Raw genomic sequence first — 14,616 nt, forward strand, 5'->3', positions numbered from 1 at the left:
TGATCGGAGAAATCCGAATGGGTGCTCAACTTTTAAAATAATTATTTTCAATAAATAAAATATATCTTTCTCATTTAAAAAAATGTGGTACTTGTGTATTATCACGGCGCCCATCGCATACCAAAAGGCAATTTTAAAATTGTATGACATTGTACAAGGCATACAATGCGATGCGATTAAAAATTGGGTACTTGTTTCCTAGCACGGCCACACCGATTAAGATCGGGGTGGTCGTGCTGAAAAAAATCGGGTCGATCGCATCGCATGCGATTTGGTCGCATGCGATGCGATCGACGCGACCGACCGATTTTTGACCCGATTTTTTCATTAAATCCAATGTAAATTGGGTCCCTGGGACCCAATTTTACATTGGATTGAATGAAAAAAATTCCAAACCCCCCCAAATTGAAGCGCGTACACAGCGCCCCACGATAGACGGCAACCCGAAGCGTGTCGAGCGCAGCGAGCCCGCGAGGGGCGGCGGTACGCGTCCTCCGACCTTTTCATGCCCTACTATCCACTAGGGCGTGGAGTGAGAATAGAATAGTGTGGCGAGCGCAGCGAGCCACCGAGCCCGAAGCGTGGCGAGCGGACGCGGATACCTTCACAGGTAATCGCGTCCCTTCGCGGGCTTCACAGGTGTCCGCGTCGCCACGGACACCTGTGAAGCCCGCGAAGGGACGCGTTTACCTGTGAAGGTATCCGCGTCCGCTCGCCACGCTTCGGGCTCGGTGGCTCGCTGCGCTCGCCACACTATTCTATTCTCACTCCACGCCCTAGTGGATAGTAGGGCATGAAAAGGTCGGAGGACGCGTACCGCCGCCCCTCGCGGGCTCGCTGCGCTCGACACGCTTCGGGTTGCCGTCTATCGTGGGGCGACGACGGGGACATTTATAATGTCAAATGGGTCATATTGACCCATTTCAAATTTTTTTACATTTTTACACCATTTCAATGTTAAAATTTTTTTTAACATTGAATCCTATGTAAAAATCGGGTGCATCGCGTCGCATCGCGTCGGGACCAATGTTAATGGTCCCGACCGACGCGATGCCCCCGATATTTTACCGTTCACGACAAGATTTCAATGTTAAAAATTTTTTTAACATTGAAGTCAATGCAAATATCGGGGGCATCGCGTCGGTCGCGTCGGGACCAATGTTAATGGTCCCGACCGACGCGATGCCCCCGATTTTTGTTTCCTAGCCGGCAAAATGGACCTGATTTCAAAAGAAATCGGGTCCATCGGGGTAATCGTGTCCCTTAATTAAGGGACACGATTACTTACGATTGTGGCCGTGCTAGGAAACAAGTACCAAAAATTGTATAAGCACCCGAAGCGTGGCGAGCGGACACGGATACCTATGAAGCCCGCGAGGGGACGCAGATACCTGTGAAGGTATCCGCGTCCCCTCGCGGGGCTCGCTGCACTCGCCACGTTTCGGGCTCGGTGGCTCGCTGCGCTCGCCACACTTTCTATTCTCAACTCCACGCCGACGTGGATAGTGGGGGTATGAAAAGGTGGAGGACGCATACCGTCGCCCCTCGCGGGCTCGCTGCGCTTGTCACGCTTCGGGTTCACGTTTATAGTGGGGGAGTGGCGTGGGGGTGCATTTAACATTGTAAGCACCCTTTATACAATCTTTCATCGCATAGGGGGCAAAAATTGCATCGCATCGCATGCCATCGGATGCATGGCATGCGATGCGATTAAAACATTGCACGACCAACATCGGGGGCGCCGTGACAATACACACGTACCAAAAATGCTTAGTTTAAAATAACTTTTTACGTCTATTCTACAGAGAAACTATTTTTTGTTTCGATTTTTACAAGTGCACCTAATGTTCTTCCAAAGTGCAATTGGAAAGTATAGGGTAGATCTCTGCCAACTTCAGGGTGGTGGGGGAGGGGTGGGGAGCGGGTACTAATTACCCAGGCCTAGGCTTTCTGGAGGGGCCCTGGTCCGACCCCTCCCTTCCCCCTGCGTCCCTCCCGGGTAGCAACAGCAGCACACACTTCTACAGCATGTTCTGTGCTGACAGCAGGCTCAGCATGAGTGTCTCACTGACAGGTCATGCTGAGCCTGCTGTCAGCACAGCACATGCTGTAGGTGTGTGCTGCTGCTGAGATTACAGTTTGTAGAGTTTTCTTTCACCCTCCTCTAAACATTTTGGTGGCGTTGGCCTAAGTGCAGTAGGTGCCCACACCTCCCACACTTAGGCCACACCTCCAAAATTTTACTGGGGCCTGTCATTCCTCTCAGCTGCCCTGCATGCTCCATAAACCAATGTAGTTAGGTGAAATTACAGAAGTTCATATCCTAATGGATATCACTAGCACAAGTGAAAGGACCCGTAAGCTGTCATTTATGATTAAGGAGTCCAGCATGGCTTTTGCCCGTCTGGCGTATTGCCGTCCAGGCTGAGCCGGATAGTGTGAAATAGCCTTATTCTGCACCTGCTCTGTGTTCTGGCGCTCCCTACTGCAGTACACACTGGGCAACTTTGTGAGCTGCCCTGACGGATGTTCCCCGAATGGAGTGGCATGTTGGTACTTGGCAGCCCATCGGCACTTTGCTCATGCTGCAGGGTGATCAGAACGAGGAAGAATACTGCAATCAATGATAAAACAAAATGAATTTAATCAAATGCACTTACAATATAAAAGAGATAAACAGCATGAAATGTTAATTCCGTGCAAGCTGCTGACAGGTTCTGACCGTCCTGGCATGGAATAGGCAGGCTGCAATCCGGTTACAGCGATAGTCCTCTAGGGATGGTAGCTCACAGTCAGTCAGTGCTCGGGATAAAACTTAAAATAGAGCCACACTTTAAATACCTACAAACAGAAAATGGTGAGGCTAGTGCACACCCACTCCCTGTCTATTTTCGCCGCTGACTTTTTAAGCAGAAGTAGAATTTATGTTACAATTGGTGTCTATTTTGAGTTAAAAAGGCTGCCAATTGGAACACAAATCCAACTTCTGATTTCTTTCTGTTTGTCCCCCCCCCCAAAAAAAGAGGCAGTGGAACGCAAAATGCCCGCCAATTGGACTGCAATTTCCACTTCCACTGGTGGTTACCAGCCTCACACCACTTTGGTAGTAGGTATTTATACCCTGGCAGTTATACAGCACCCGTACTTGAGGAAGGTAATTATCTGAAACGCACTGTATGGTTCCTGTTTGCCATCTGGTATAGAACTATATCATCCTCATCGGACACATCTATTGCGGTGGTGCCGAGCTATCCAGCCCGGGACCTACCATTTGTTATTCACAAATCGCCCAAGGCTCCCACTTTTAAGTTTTATTCCCATTGCATTGGCATTTGATTTATTGCTCCCGAATATTCGGGTAATGTGTATGGATTGCATTTGGCATTATACCTATATTGTTACTATATGCTCTTACCTTGTCGGAGGAGAGGGGCTGCTGCTTCTAGTCCCCTCAGGTCCCTGTTACCACCGCTTCCATCTTCTTGTCCCAATCACCATGATCGGCGCATGTGCAGTAGCTTCTTCAGTTCTGCTCATGCGCTGGCCCAGCCTCTACGGGGCTGGTTTGGGAGCTGACATATAGAATTGTATTGACGGTCCTGGGTCCGGCACATGCGCAGTGTCGTCCTCGGTACTGCGCATGTGGAGAATCCGTTTTTAGGGGCTACCCTGCAGCTGCGCATAGAGAGGCATCCAGGAGGGAGGGAACACCTCCCAATGGGACTGCCTTGAGTGTCTGGCACATCGGACTTCCAATAAGAAGTCACTGCCAGTCACAGGGAAGCCAGAGCAATCTCACAGACTGCATCTGGCTTCACACAGTGACAGATTTTACCTAGGAGGGAGGGGGGGGGGGGAGGCTGCAGCCCTGCAAAAAAACCGCCACTGGTCAGGATATTTGTCATTGACATTTATTCAACCTATATATACACTATCACATTGCACTGACACCTTGTCAGTATTAATATTTACTGGTACAGGTTGAGTATCCCGTATCCAAAATGCTCGGGACCAGGAGAATTTTGGATAGCGGATTATTCCGTATTTCAGAATATTTTAATATTTAAATGATGTATTTTGAAGTATCTTGCATTTATGCTGTATAAACACATAAAATACACACATATATATTTTATTACCACATGAAATGCACACAAATATATTTTATTTGTTCAAAAAACAAGGGCCCTTATTCTGATCTGTGCGGAAATTCCCGCATTCTTACGGAGCGGTCCGCACGCCACGGCGTTTTGCCGCATGCGGCCATCGTCCGTCGAAACGCCCACGTGTCCTCCGCATTCGGACGGACTCACTCTTTAAGAACAGGGCGTGTTTACGGACGACATACAAAGCATGCGTGTGCGGGAGAAACACTCCGATTCGGCACGGTATTACAGAGTATTACAGAGTATGCTCGGGAATACCGCATCCGAACGGGAGCCAAGCGGTGCTACCGCACGTAAGCGGAGTATTTACGCCAAACAACCCACTATGAAGTATCTTCTGCAATACATCACATGACCCACTTATTCAATTACCTATCCTCATAAAAAACTGCTTATTTGGAATTGGAATCAATTAGATTCCAATATATCCTTACAAGCATGCCTAACACATGCATTGCACACATTAACCCTTACAGCAATGTAAGTGCATGAATATAAATAAATGTGTTTACTTTTCCCAAAATGTGTGGTTTCATGAGTACATGTCAAATACACATGTGTATTGCTAGTATTAATATTCTGTCATGTCCATTGTTAGCAGTTTGAAAGTGTCTGACAAGTACAGCATATGTGGGTGTTTAGTACGGGTTCCTTGAAGCAGCAATGGTTTCAATTAAAGCACTGACAAGCGTCCTATTAGTGAGTAATGAGTAAAGGAGTAGATTCTATTGGGTTCAGGTGTTAATGGTTGTAGTCATTAGGCGTACGTTCGCCTACCGCATGAACGAGTGGTGTCCGCAAAGCAATAGTACACTTGTGGACACCGCACATTTCTGCCCTTTTTGATCGCGTGCATTCGGAGTGGTTTCCGAATGTACGCCCCCCAACATAAGTGTACTCCCCCGTGTCCGCCCATGTTTCCGCCCCGTTTTGCCCACTTTGAAACTACGCCCATGTGTCATTCCGCATGACGCCCATAATACGCCCCTATTTCCCGACTGATAGCGGTGAACAGTTTTGGACGGGATTTGCCCGAACTGGTACCGAGTCAAGGCGTGGCACATGCGCGTAGCGTTCTCCACGCATGCGCAGACGCCATAAAGACGCGATCCGTAAGTACGCGGTAAAGTCCGCGTCAATCAGAATAAGGGCCAAGGTTTCAAAACATGAAACAAAATTTGTGTACAATCTCAGATATTGAATTTGAATGCCAAGCAATCATGTTCTTGTACATATATAGTGCCAGTTACATATCATGTCCTCAGTAGGGCTGTTACAAATGTCCCCAGTGAGTTTTTAGCAAAAAAAACATTTTTTTTTTTTCACTTTCTGGAATGTATGGTTTTCGGAATAATTCGGATAACGGATATTCGGATACGGGATACTCAACCTGTATGTTATTTTATACACTTTTCTTTACTAAAAATACTCTTATTGTTTTCCTCACCATCACTGTTTCATTTATGTCTGAGAATGCCATATTATCTGTGTATGTTCAGAGTCTGGTTCAAACAGCAGATGACAATGATGACAGTCACCAGTATTAGCAAACAGCTAATAATTGCATCAGTTATCACCAACTACAGGACCAACTTCATCCTGGCCATGGCTTGTTCAACCTGCTGCCATCAGGCAGACGCTACAGGGCTATTCCCACCAGAAGCCTAAAAAGTTTCTTTCCTCAAGCGGTTCACCTGCTGACACGTGAACTCATGAACACCTCACTGTCTAGTCGCGCCATAACCCTTTGCACATAATCTAACACAGTGTCCCCTCGGAAAAACTTTCTATATGACTGTACATGTTCCCCCACCTGTTTATATTGTTTATTGTTTATACTATACGCTGTTTACTTGTTACCCACCTGGCTGCTGCACAGCAAACCGAAAACAAATTCCTAGTATACGCAAGTATACCTGGCCAATAAAGCTGATTCTGATGTTAATTGGCTGTCTTAGAAGGCAGCCTACTACATTCAGAAACACATCTTCGTGCTCCCTTGGCACTAGTTTAATGTGAGGTGTCAGGGAAGCATCAAGGTCAGACAGGGATGTAGATTGGGGTGTGCTGACACAAGATGCCTCTGAGCACTCTTATGGCACTAACAAGTTCATACCAGACACCCGGAGGCTAAATAGGTGATGCCCCCCCAGTGGTGTTGCATGCCTTCCAACATGACCTATTCCAGGAGGGACACAATGCTCTGTTCCTGGACTTTCCTCTTAATGTATGATTGGCATCACCTGTTTTAAGCAGGTTAATGGCTAAGAAAGGTGCTTCACCACAGGTGATGGTATTCATACATTGGGGAAAGTCCAGAAACAGAGCAATGTGTCCCTCCTGGAGAGGATCATGTTGGCAGGTATGGTGTTGGCACATGTAGCAGTGACTCGCCAATGGGACATCTGGAAGAATAAATATTCCTTATTGCAGATAATTGTGGCAATAGAGAATCTTTATTTTAAGGTGTTGGCTGCAAATGATAATAAATAGAGCCTTGAGGTTTTTTTTTTTTACTATCAAAGTTTAAAAAAAGAAAGATAAAGTTATGAGAGATAAAATATCAGCTTCTGTCTTATTACATTTACAGGCTTTGTTTAAAAAGTTAGTAGCAGATTAATACTCTTTAAAAAGTTTCCTCAAAGCAACTTCTGCTCTCCTTTCTTTTATCATACAAGATCCAAAACCAAAGCTGTAGCTCATTATATACACACACTGATCTCTTATCACATATTCCTAGACTCTTCAGCTCAAGGGAGATGCAAAGTGGGTTTGTGAGTCAGCAGTAACTGAAGCAAATCTCTATGAAATGAGTGGAGAGAGATCTGCCCTACAGATGTAGCGCCTCTCAGCCAGCCCAGGGAATCGCCAGATTTCCTGAGCTGGCGATCACTGGCGGAGAGGCACTGCATCTGACGTGGATGTGCGAGCATCTTACACACACGTGAGTCCACGGCGACAGATGGCAGAAACCCTGCCTGTCTCTGCTTCAGGGAGACGGGCAGGGTTAGGGGGTGCGGGCAGCGGGCTCCAACAAAAACGGGCGCGCGAGCATCTTCTGCGTGCACTCCCCCTCCTGGAGGCTGGCAAACGGTGGCAGATGGCAATAGAATCGCTAGGAGCAGCTCTAAGGAGAGCTGCTCCATCTGTAGTTCAGTAGCTATCTCTGTCTTTGTTTGTTTGTGCCCCTCTGACAGCTGGAGCCAGGCAGCCAGTGCCTCCAATATCACTAGGAGTTCATGATCTGCACATATCTTGCAATAGTTGCAGCTTTGGGATCCAACATGCTTGATTTCCCACCATGACAATTCTTATCAAAAGTAGTCGGGGTTAGTGAGTCAGTGAATTTTGCGAATTTGAATTCCCCAAAATTCCCTGATCCTCTGTGCAGGGCCGCCGAGAGGCAGGGGGGCGGGTACATTTTACCTGGGCCCGGGCCTGCCAGGGGGGCCCGGGTCCGGACACACACTTTAAAATATATATTTTTGGGCTGCAGGTGCGTAGGGAGGACAAGGACCTGTCCGCACGCCCATGTGTCCGGCCACTTGCCCGTCAACTGCGGCTTCCCCTGTCTGTCCTTCCCCTGCACATGGAGAGACAGATGCTGGAAGTCATAGTTCACCTCTAGCGTCTGACAGGAAGCACAGCTCTGCACTTCCTGGTAACGCTGCCGGGCAGTGCTCCCTGTCAGAGACGCTGGAAGTGAAAAATGACTTCTAGCGTCTGCCTCTCTGTGCGCAGGGGAAGGCAGGGTAAAGCAGGGGGCAGCAGCAGCTGACGGGCAGTTGGCCGGGCACATATTAACCCCTTGGCAACGAGCTAGAACCCGTGGCAAAGGAAATAAACCCCCCTTGGCAACGAGCTAGAACCCCTGGCAATGGAAATAAACCCCCCTTGGCAACTAACAAGAACCCCTGGCAAAAAATATTAACCCCTTGGCAACATTTAAAAACCTCTTGGCAATGAGCAAGAACCCCTGGCAATGGACATTAACCCCCCCTTGGCAACGAGCAAGAACCCCTGGCAACGTACATTAACCCCCCTTGGCAATGAGCATTAACCCCTGGGAACAAATATAAACCCATTGGTAACAAGCAATAACCCCTGGCAATGTATAGTAACCCCTTGGCAAAGAGCAAGAACCCCTGGCAACGGACATTAACCCCCCTCTTGGCAACTAGCAAGAACCCCTGGCAACTGACATTAACTCCCCATTGACAACAGGCCACAGCGCTGACCACCAGTGCCGAAACCTGTTTGCCGCCGGGCCTCCCACATCATACCCAACACCGGAACCTGCTCGCCGCCGGGCCTCCCACGTCGCACATGTCTACCCGACGCCTGCCTATGCACTGCGGCCGCCTGCCCCCCTCCACAGCAAGTCAGTGTGGGGGCACAGGGGGCAATTTTCTTTTAGGGATGCCAATCCCTGGATCCCAGGAATACCGGGTTTCAGCATTTTTCAATCCCAGTGATATTGGTGTACCGGCCCCAAGATTTCTGTTGCCATCCCTTACATAGAAATGACCTTCTAGACTTACTTTGTCTCTGTCCCTGCATCCCCACCATTCCTCTCACGCTCCCTGAATTTTGCCTCAATCTGTGTGGAATAATTTGAATTTTGTGTCATTCCATGTGGCATAATGTGAATTTTAAGACATTCCATGTGAATTTTGGCTCATTCTGTGTAGCATAATGTGTAAGGGGCAAGTATAAGGGGTCTACTATTGTGTTGCATAAAGGGTATATGGTGTGGTACACACCCCTATATCCTTTAATGGCCACACCTCTTTTCTGTTTCTTGCCACTCCAGGGGGGCCCCGTGACGCTGTTGTACCGGGGCCCAGGATTTCTCTTGGCAGCCCTGCCTCTGTGCCTCTGACCAGTGAATCGCATCGCCTATCGGTGGATAACATTTGCAAAGTGGGAAATCGGGGCCATAGATGTATAGTCCGCATTAGTGTATTAATAAAAAATAAGTTTGTTTTTTTAATAGATATGCTACAATAACACATATAACCCAACACTTCTAATAAGACTATGTAATGTGTGTTGGCTATTCATTCCTTTTGGCCAATTACGGTTTTAGTTTCTCACTTCTGAAATCATTATCTTAAACTGGAAATCAGTAGTTGCATGCATACAGAAGGAATATATAGACATAACTTCACTAGTCATTATTATCAAGATAACACCAATAGTTTTAATTCTAGTGCACATTACACATAAAAATAAAAATGATTAAAAAATGAAGAATCACAAACACAACTACTGTAGCTTATATTTTAATAAAAAAAATCTTAATGGGACAATAATTTAAGAGATGAGTGTTCTACCAATAAAGGTCTTTTGTTAAACATAAATAATATGTGACAATAGTCTTCATTAAATGAACTCATTTATATTAAAAATAAATATACAAGTAACATTTTTTTATAGTCAACTCAGTATGATGTGCCCTCAATATACCCAATTCCTTTGCATATCTTACAATATTTGTAGCCAGTGCTGTTAAAAATCCAACCCTATGGCTGTACTGTAATGCACCATTCAACATTTATTGTATTATGCCTCTTCATTTTACTTGTAGTTATTTTAGTGTATATTAATGAGTTATGTGTTTTACACAGTACATTGACAGAAATCTATGAAAGTGATTTTTGGTTAATAAAATACTGTATATAAAGTGTAATAATAAGGCATTATTAATGCAAACTAGGTCAATACACTGTACCATATTCCAGCCACAAGGGCCATTACTGCCATATCAGTGGAATGTTTTTTTGCATAAATACTTATACTATCTTTGTAAACATATATAACTGATATAACTGAAGGTGTTATATGTGTTATTTTAGAGCTTCGGTATAAACCCAGCAACATGATAATAAATTAAATGAAAACTCATACTAGTAGGATATCCGCTATAAAGTCCATTACCTTTATAAAATTGTAAAATGAAACACTACACACTACATCTACAGTGTAGATACAATGCATATCAAGGTTATAGTTTAAATAATATTAGCCCATGTCATAGTTCATATGTAGGTACAGCACTACCCCTGTCGCGTGTCAGGTCGGCCATTTTACTATTTTGATAAGCAGTCACATGCATTGAACATAGTGTCACCAACTTGTGCATTTCATTGCACCCCATGAAAATAACTGCCAGAAGGCCATGCTAAGGAATCTTCCCTGCGAAGAAACAGACTGATGTAGCTGGTGCATGAAATGGCAGAGACCCAGACTCAAACATGGCAGTTGTGGACTCAAGATGCTCCTTCCTCTTCCTGTTTAGGTTCCTGTGTGGTCACCTCTACACGGCCACTCTCTTGCACAGGAGATGGATTCCTACTTGGCTTATTGCTGTCATGGCTGCTGTGGCTTCCAGCACTACCTAAACGAGTTGAAGCTACTACAGCTTTAACAGCTGCCTGCAGAGAGAAAAAAACACATTTGATGAGACATACCATTAGTGCATCTGCCTCTGCAAAATAGGAGCAAATACATTTTTATTATAAAATACAGTATGTACGTACAGGGCAGCCGAGAGGAATGCTGGGCCCCGGTAAAAAAAAAATTGGGGTGTGAACTAAGTGTGGGGTGTGTGGCCACATCCTGCGCTTAGGCCACGCCCCCAAAATGTTTAGAGGGGGTGAAAGAAAACTCTAAACTCAGCAGCAGCAGCAGCACACACCTACAGCTGACAGCAGGCTCAGCATGAGTTCTCACGCTGTCAGTGAGACAAACATGCTAAGCCTGCAGTCAGCACAGCACATTTGTGCTGCTGCTGATACAGGGAGGGACGGAGGGGGAAGGGGGGGCGGACCAGGGCCCCTGCCGGTCCCCTCGAGCAAGCCCGGGCCCAGGTAATTAGAACCCCCCCCCCTCTCGGCTGCCCTGTGTATGTACAAAAATATATTAGTATTTTTGAATCATGTGATTATGTTTTACAATGTTTAACAACCTGAGTACCTATATCATACAATTGATTTAAATGTATTTACATTTGTTTTCATTACAGACCTTTGAAACACTTCCCAAAATGCAAAAAAAAAAACATAATTTGTCAAAATAATGGTTATGGTATAGTGAACAGGTTCTCAAACTCGGTCCTCAGGACCCCACACAGTGCATGTTTTGCAGGTCTCCTCACAGAATCAAGTGAAATAATTAACTCCACCTGTGGATCTTTTAAAATGTGTCACACAGTAATGAGTGCACCTGACGGGTGACCTGGAAAACATTAACTGTGTGGGGTCCTGAGGACCGAGTTTGAGAACCCCTGGTAAAGTGGGTCAACAATGTCTAAGTCAAGAGTCACTAGGCTGACCACCTATAAATGCTTGACATACCCTATATCGACATTAGCAGAAGGTCGACACAAGCAAAAGGTTGACATTGACTAGGCCGACACTAAAAAAGTTGATGCGCGTTTTTCAAGTTTATTTGGTGAATATGTCAACATATGTTGACATGAGCAGAATAAAAGTGTACCGCTACGCTCGCCATGCTTTGGGCACAGTGCCTTGCTGCGCTTGACACACTATTATAAGCTAACTCTATGCCCACTTCCATGGTAAAATATGAACCATAGAAAACATGAAACCCGTGTTGACCTTTTCAGTGTCAATGTCAACCTTTTATACCATGGGTCTTCAATCTGTGGCCCTCCAGATGTTGTGAAACTACATGTTCCATCATGCATTGCCACATTTTTTCCTATAAGTGCATGCCAAAACTGACAGGACATGCTGGGACATGTAGTTCCACAACATCTGGAGGGCCACAGTTTGAAGACCCATGATTTATACAGTAGGTTTCGATCTAGTCACTGTCGACCATTAGTGGTCAACCTAGACATTGTTGATCCTATCAACTTATTATGACTACTAATAATATATATATATTTCAATTGTGATTACATTTTGGTTCTCTACTCTTTTGTCATTAAAAAAAAACTTGAGACATAAGCTAATGTGGAGATCCAGTCCAGGATTTAGAACAGCAGCAGCAGCAGCAGGGCTAGGGATAGCAAACCAACAATGGGGTAGGGGTAATGAGACAAGGCCCCAGTACCACTACCCCATTGTTGGTTTGCTGTTTACTACTGAGAGGGAAACTACATCTCTTTCTCACACATACACAAACACAGAAGGTAGCAGACTAGCTTTGAAGCGTTTGCTTGGAGCAGGCTTTCTAGTATCTGCATATTTTTTAAAATGACAATAGCAATGTTGTTGAAGGGGTCACATAGCACTGAGCAAGAATCAAAATTTTTCTATGAAAATATTTAAATGTGCCTAAACATAAAAGGAACACAATATATTTTACAATAGTGGTTTACACCTCTGCTATCGTGTGCCAGCACTATGTGAACATAATATTAAGAACATTAAAATATGATTTGTAATAGGTTTGTTATTACATTTATATTATTGAATATAAGCTATTATTAACTAACAATTGAGCAGACACATTTCAGTTCAGTTGAAGTCAGAGCATTAAAAAATTTTCAGCATACAAAAGATGACAGAACCTATTACAATTTATTACTTTGTTGCAACAATGTCTCTGCATCATTGTTATGCTCAATTGTTGCCCAAAAAAATAAAGTTTAAATGTTATGTTTAACCGTAAGGGCGAATACCAATGGAGTTCAAATTCTGCACCTTGCGTTCATTGTCCGGCGCCTTTTCTGAGGAGAAACCAAAGCTTAATAGTGATAGGGCTATTTAGATGCCTAGCGATAGTCAACAGGCTCTAGATCGACAGTAACCAAAGTTAGGCACAAGCCTTAGGTCGATGGGTATGTGATCGACAGACCCAAGGCTGATATGAGTTTTTCACGTATTTTGCTTTAGACCGACTAGGTTCATACTTTACCAAGTGGGCATAGAGTTATGTAGGGTACACATCATGATTGTGTGACGATCGTAATGATCTGCACAGGATCGGTACCCAACCCAATGTAGATGATGAATCTTTAGTGCAGAAGGTAAAATCTCCAAAGTGACCAAACGACCGGCATGGACGTGCATCGGATCGGAATTGCATAAAAAACATGTACAATTCTGCGCTTTTTACTACAATCGGACGTAAGACAAGTCGAAATTGGGGGAATTGAGCCCAAATCCTTCTGGTGTGTACCTAGCATCAGATTGTAATAGTTTTCCAAGCGTAGCAAGCCATGCGACAGGACACTGTACACTTATTTGTTGTCCATTTTGACCTATGCCAACATAGCCACCCAAAAAACATGAAATACTCATGTGGACCTTGTGACTGTCATCACTGCCCCCATTGTTATGCCACTGACTATTCTGCATGTGCCACACCTGACTCCGCCATGTTACACCACGAATAACAGGTATTCTACATGTACCACACCTGACTCCCCTGTGTTACGCCATTAACTGTGGTATTCTACATGTGCCACAACTGACTCCCCCTTGGTACACCACTAATAACAGGTATTCTACATGTGCCACACCTGACTCCCCCATGTTACGCCACTGACTGTGGTATTCTACATGTGCCACACCTGACTCCCCCTTGGTACACCACTAATAACAGGTATTCTGTATGTGCCACACCTTACTCCCCCTTGTTATGTAACATAGTCCGCTGGTATTCTACATGTGAACCATATCTTGAAGCATATGCAAACACATGGGGCTAGATTTCTTATTGTACCATTTATCAAAGCCTCACATGATTGATAGGTTTGCCCGATGGCATTAAAACAACAACAGAAATAAATGGTAAACCAGGCTACCTACACCCATAGCATGTATGTGCCTTATCATACGCTCCTTTTTGCATGCAACCTAAATATTTTATATTTATGTCTTGATTGTGTGTACTAAGGACATGTCTTCATTCCGTGGAAATCTCCTCCTTTAGGCAGAAAGGTTATATACGAATTTAGAATTCAATGAGCATATACAGGTGCTTCTTCAGGTTAACTGTGGACCTGACCTATACCTGTCTCCAGTACTATTTTTCTGGAAAAATAGGTCCAGGAACATGTATATATTGCATTTAGAAACAAAGGCACTCGTATCTTATGGAAAGTACATTTTGGCCAAGAACAGGTTCAGGAACCCAGTTAATGATGATGTCATATTTAATTAGAGGTTCAGGAACTGAGTTCCTGCTGGTTCCTACTGAAAAGTAGCACTGCCTGTCTCTGTATAGTGCATGCAGGGCTGCCATCAGAAATTAAGGGGCCCGGGTCTGACAAAATAGGCAGGGCCCCCTACCCTTTCTCAAACACCTGGAATGCCTGGTGAGACCTTTGTTTGCAGCACTGGCCACACTTCTCAATCTCTATATTGCTTCAAGGGAAATGTGAACTTTGTTTATGACAAATTTTACTTTATAAACTCCAATCCTGGACCCCTTTCTGTCTGGACCTGGGACTGGAGTCCCCCCCCCTGCTGGC

General features: G+C 44.9%; 1 protein-coding gene across 1 annotated transcript in view; it reads right to left on the reverse strand.

Annotated features, from left to right (window-relative positions):
* Window positions 1–9,435: 9,435 nt before the first annotated feature.
* CAMK4 (calcium/calmodulin dependent protein kinase IV) overlaps window positions 9,436–14,616 on the reverse strand; it is a 159,277-nt gene continuing 154,096 nt past the window's right edge. The window contains exon 11 of the mRNA XM_083151674.1: window positions 9,436–10,603. Coding sequence (XP_083007800.1) covers window positions 10,439–10,603 — 165 coding nt within the window. The 3' untranslated portion in view covers window positions 9,436–10,438. The remainder of the gene's footprint in view (window positions 10,604–14,616) is intronic.

The sequence above is a fragment of the Crinia signifera genome, chromosome 1 (assembly GCF_055691185.1).
Source record: "Crinia signifera chromosome 1, ASM5569118v1, whole genome shotgun sequence".
Taxonomy (NCBI): domain Eukaryota; kingdom Metazoa; phylum Chordata; class Amphibia; order Anura; family Myobatrachidae; genus Crinia; species Crinia signifera.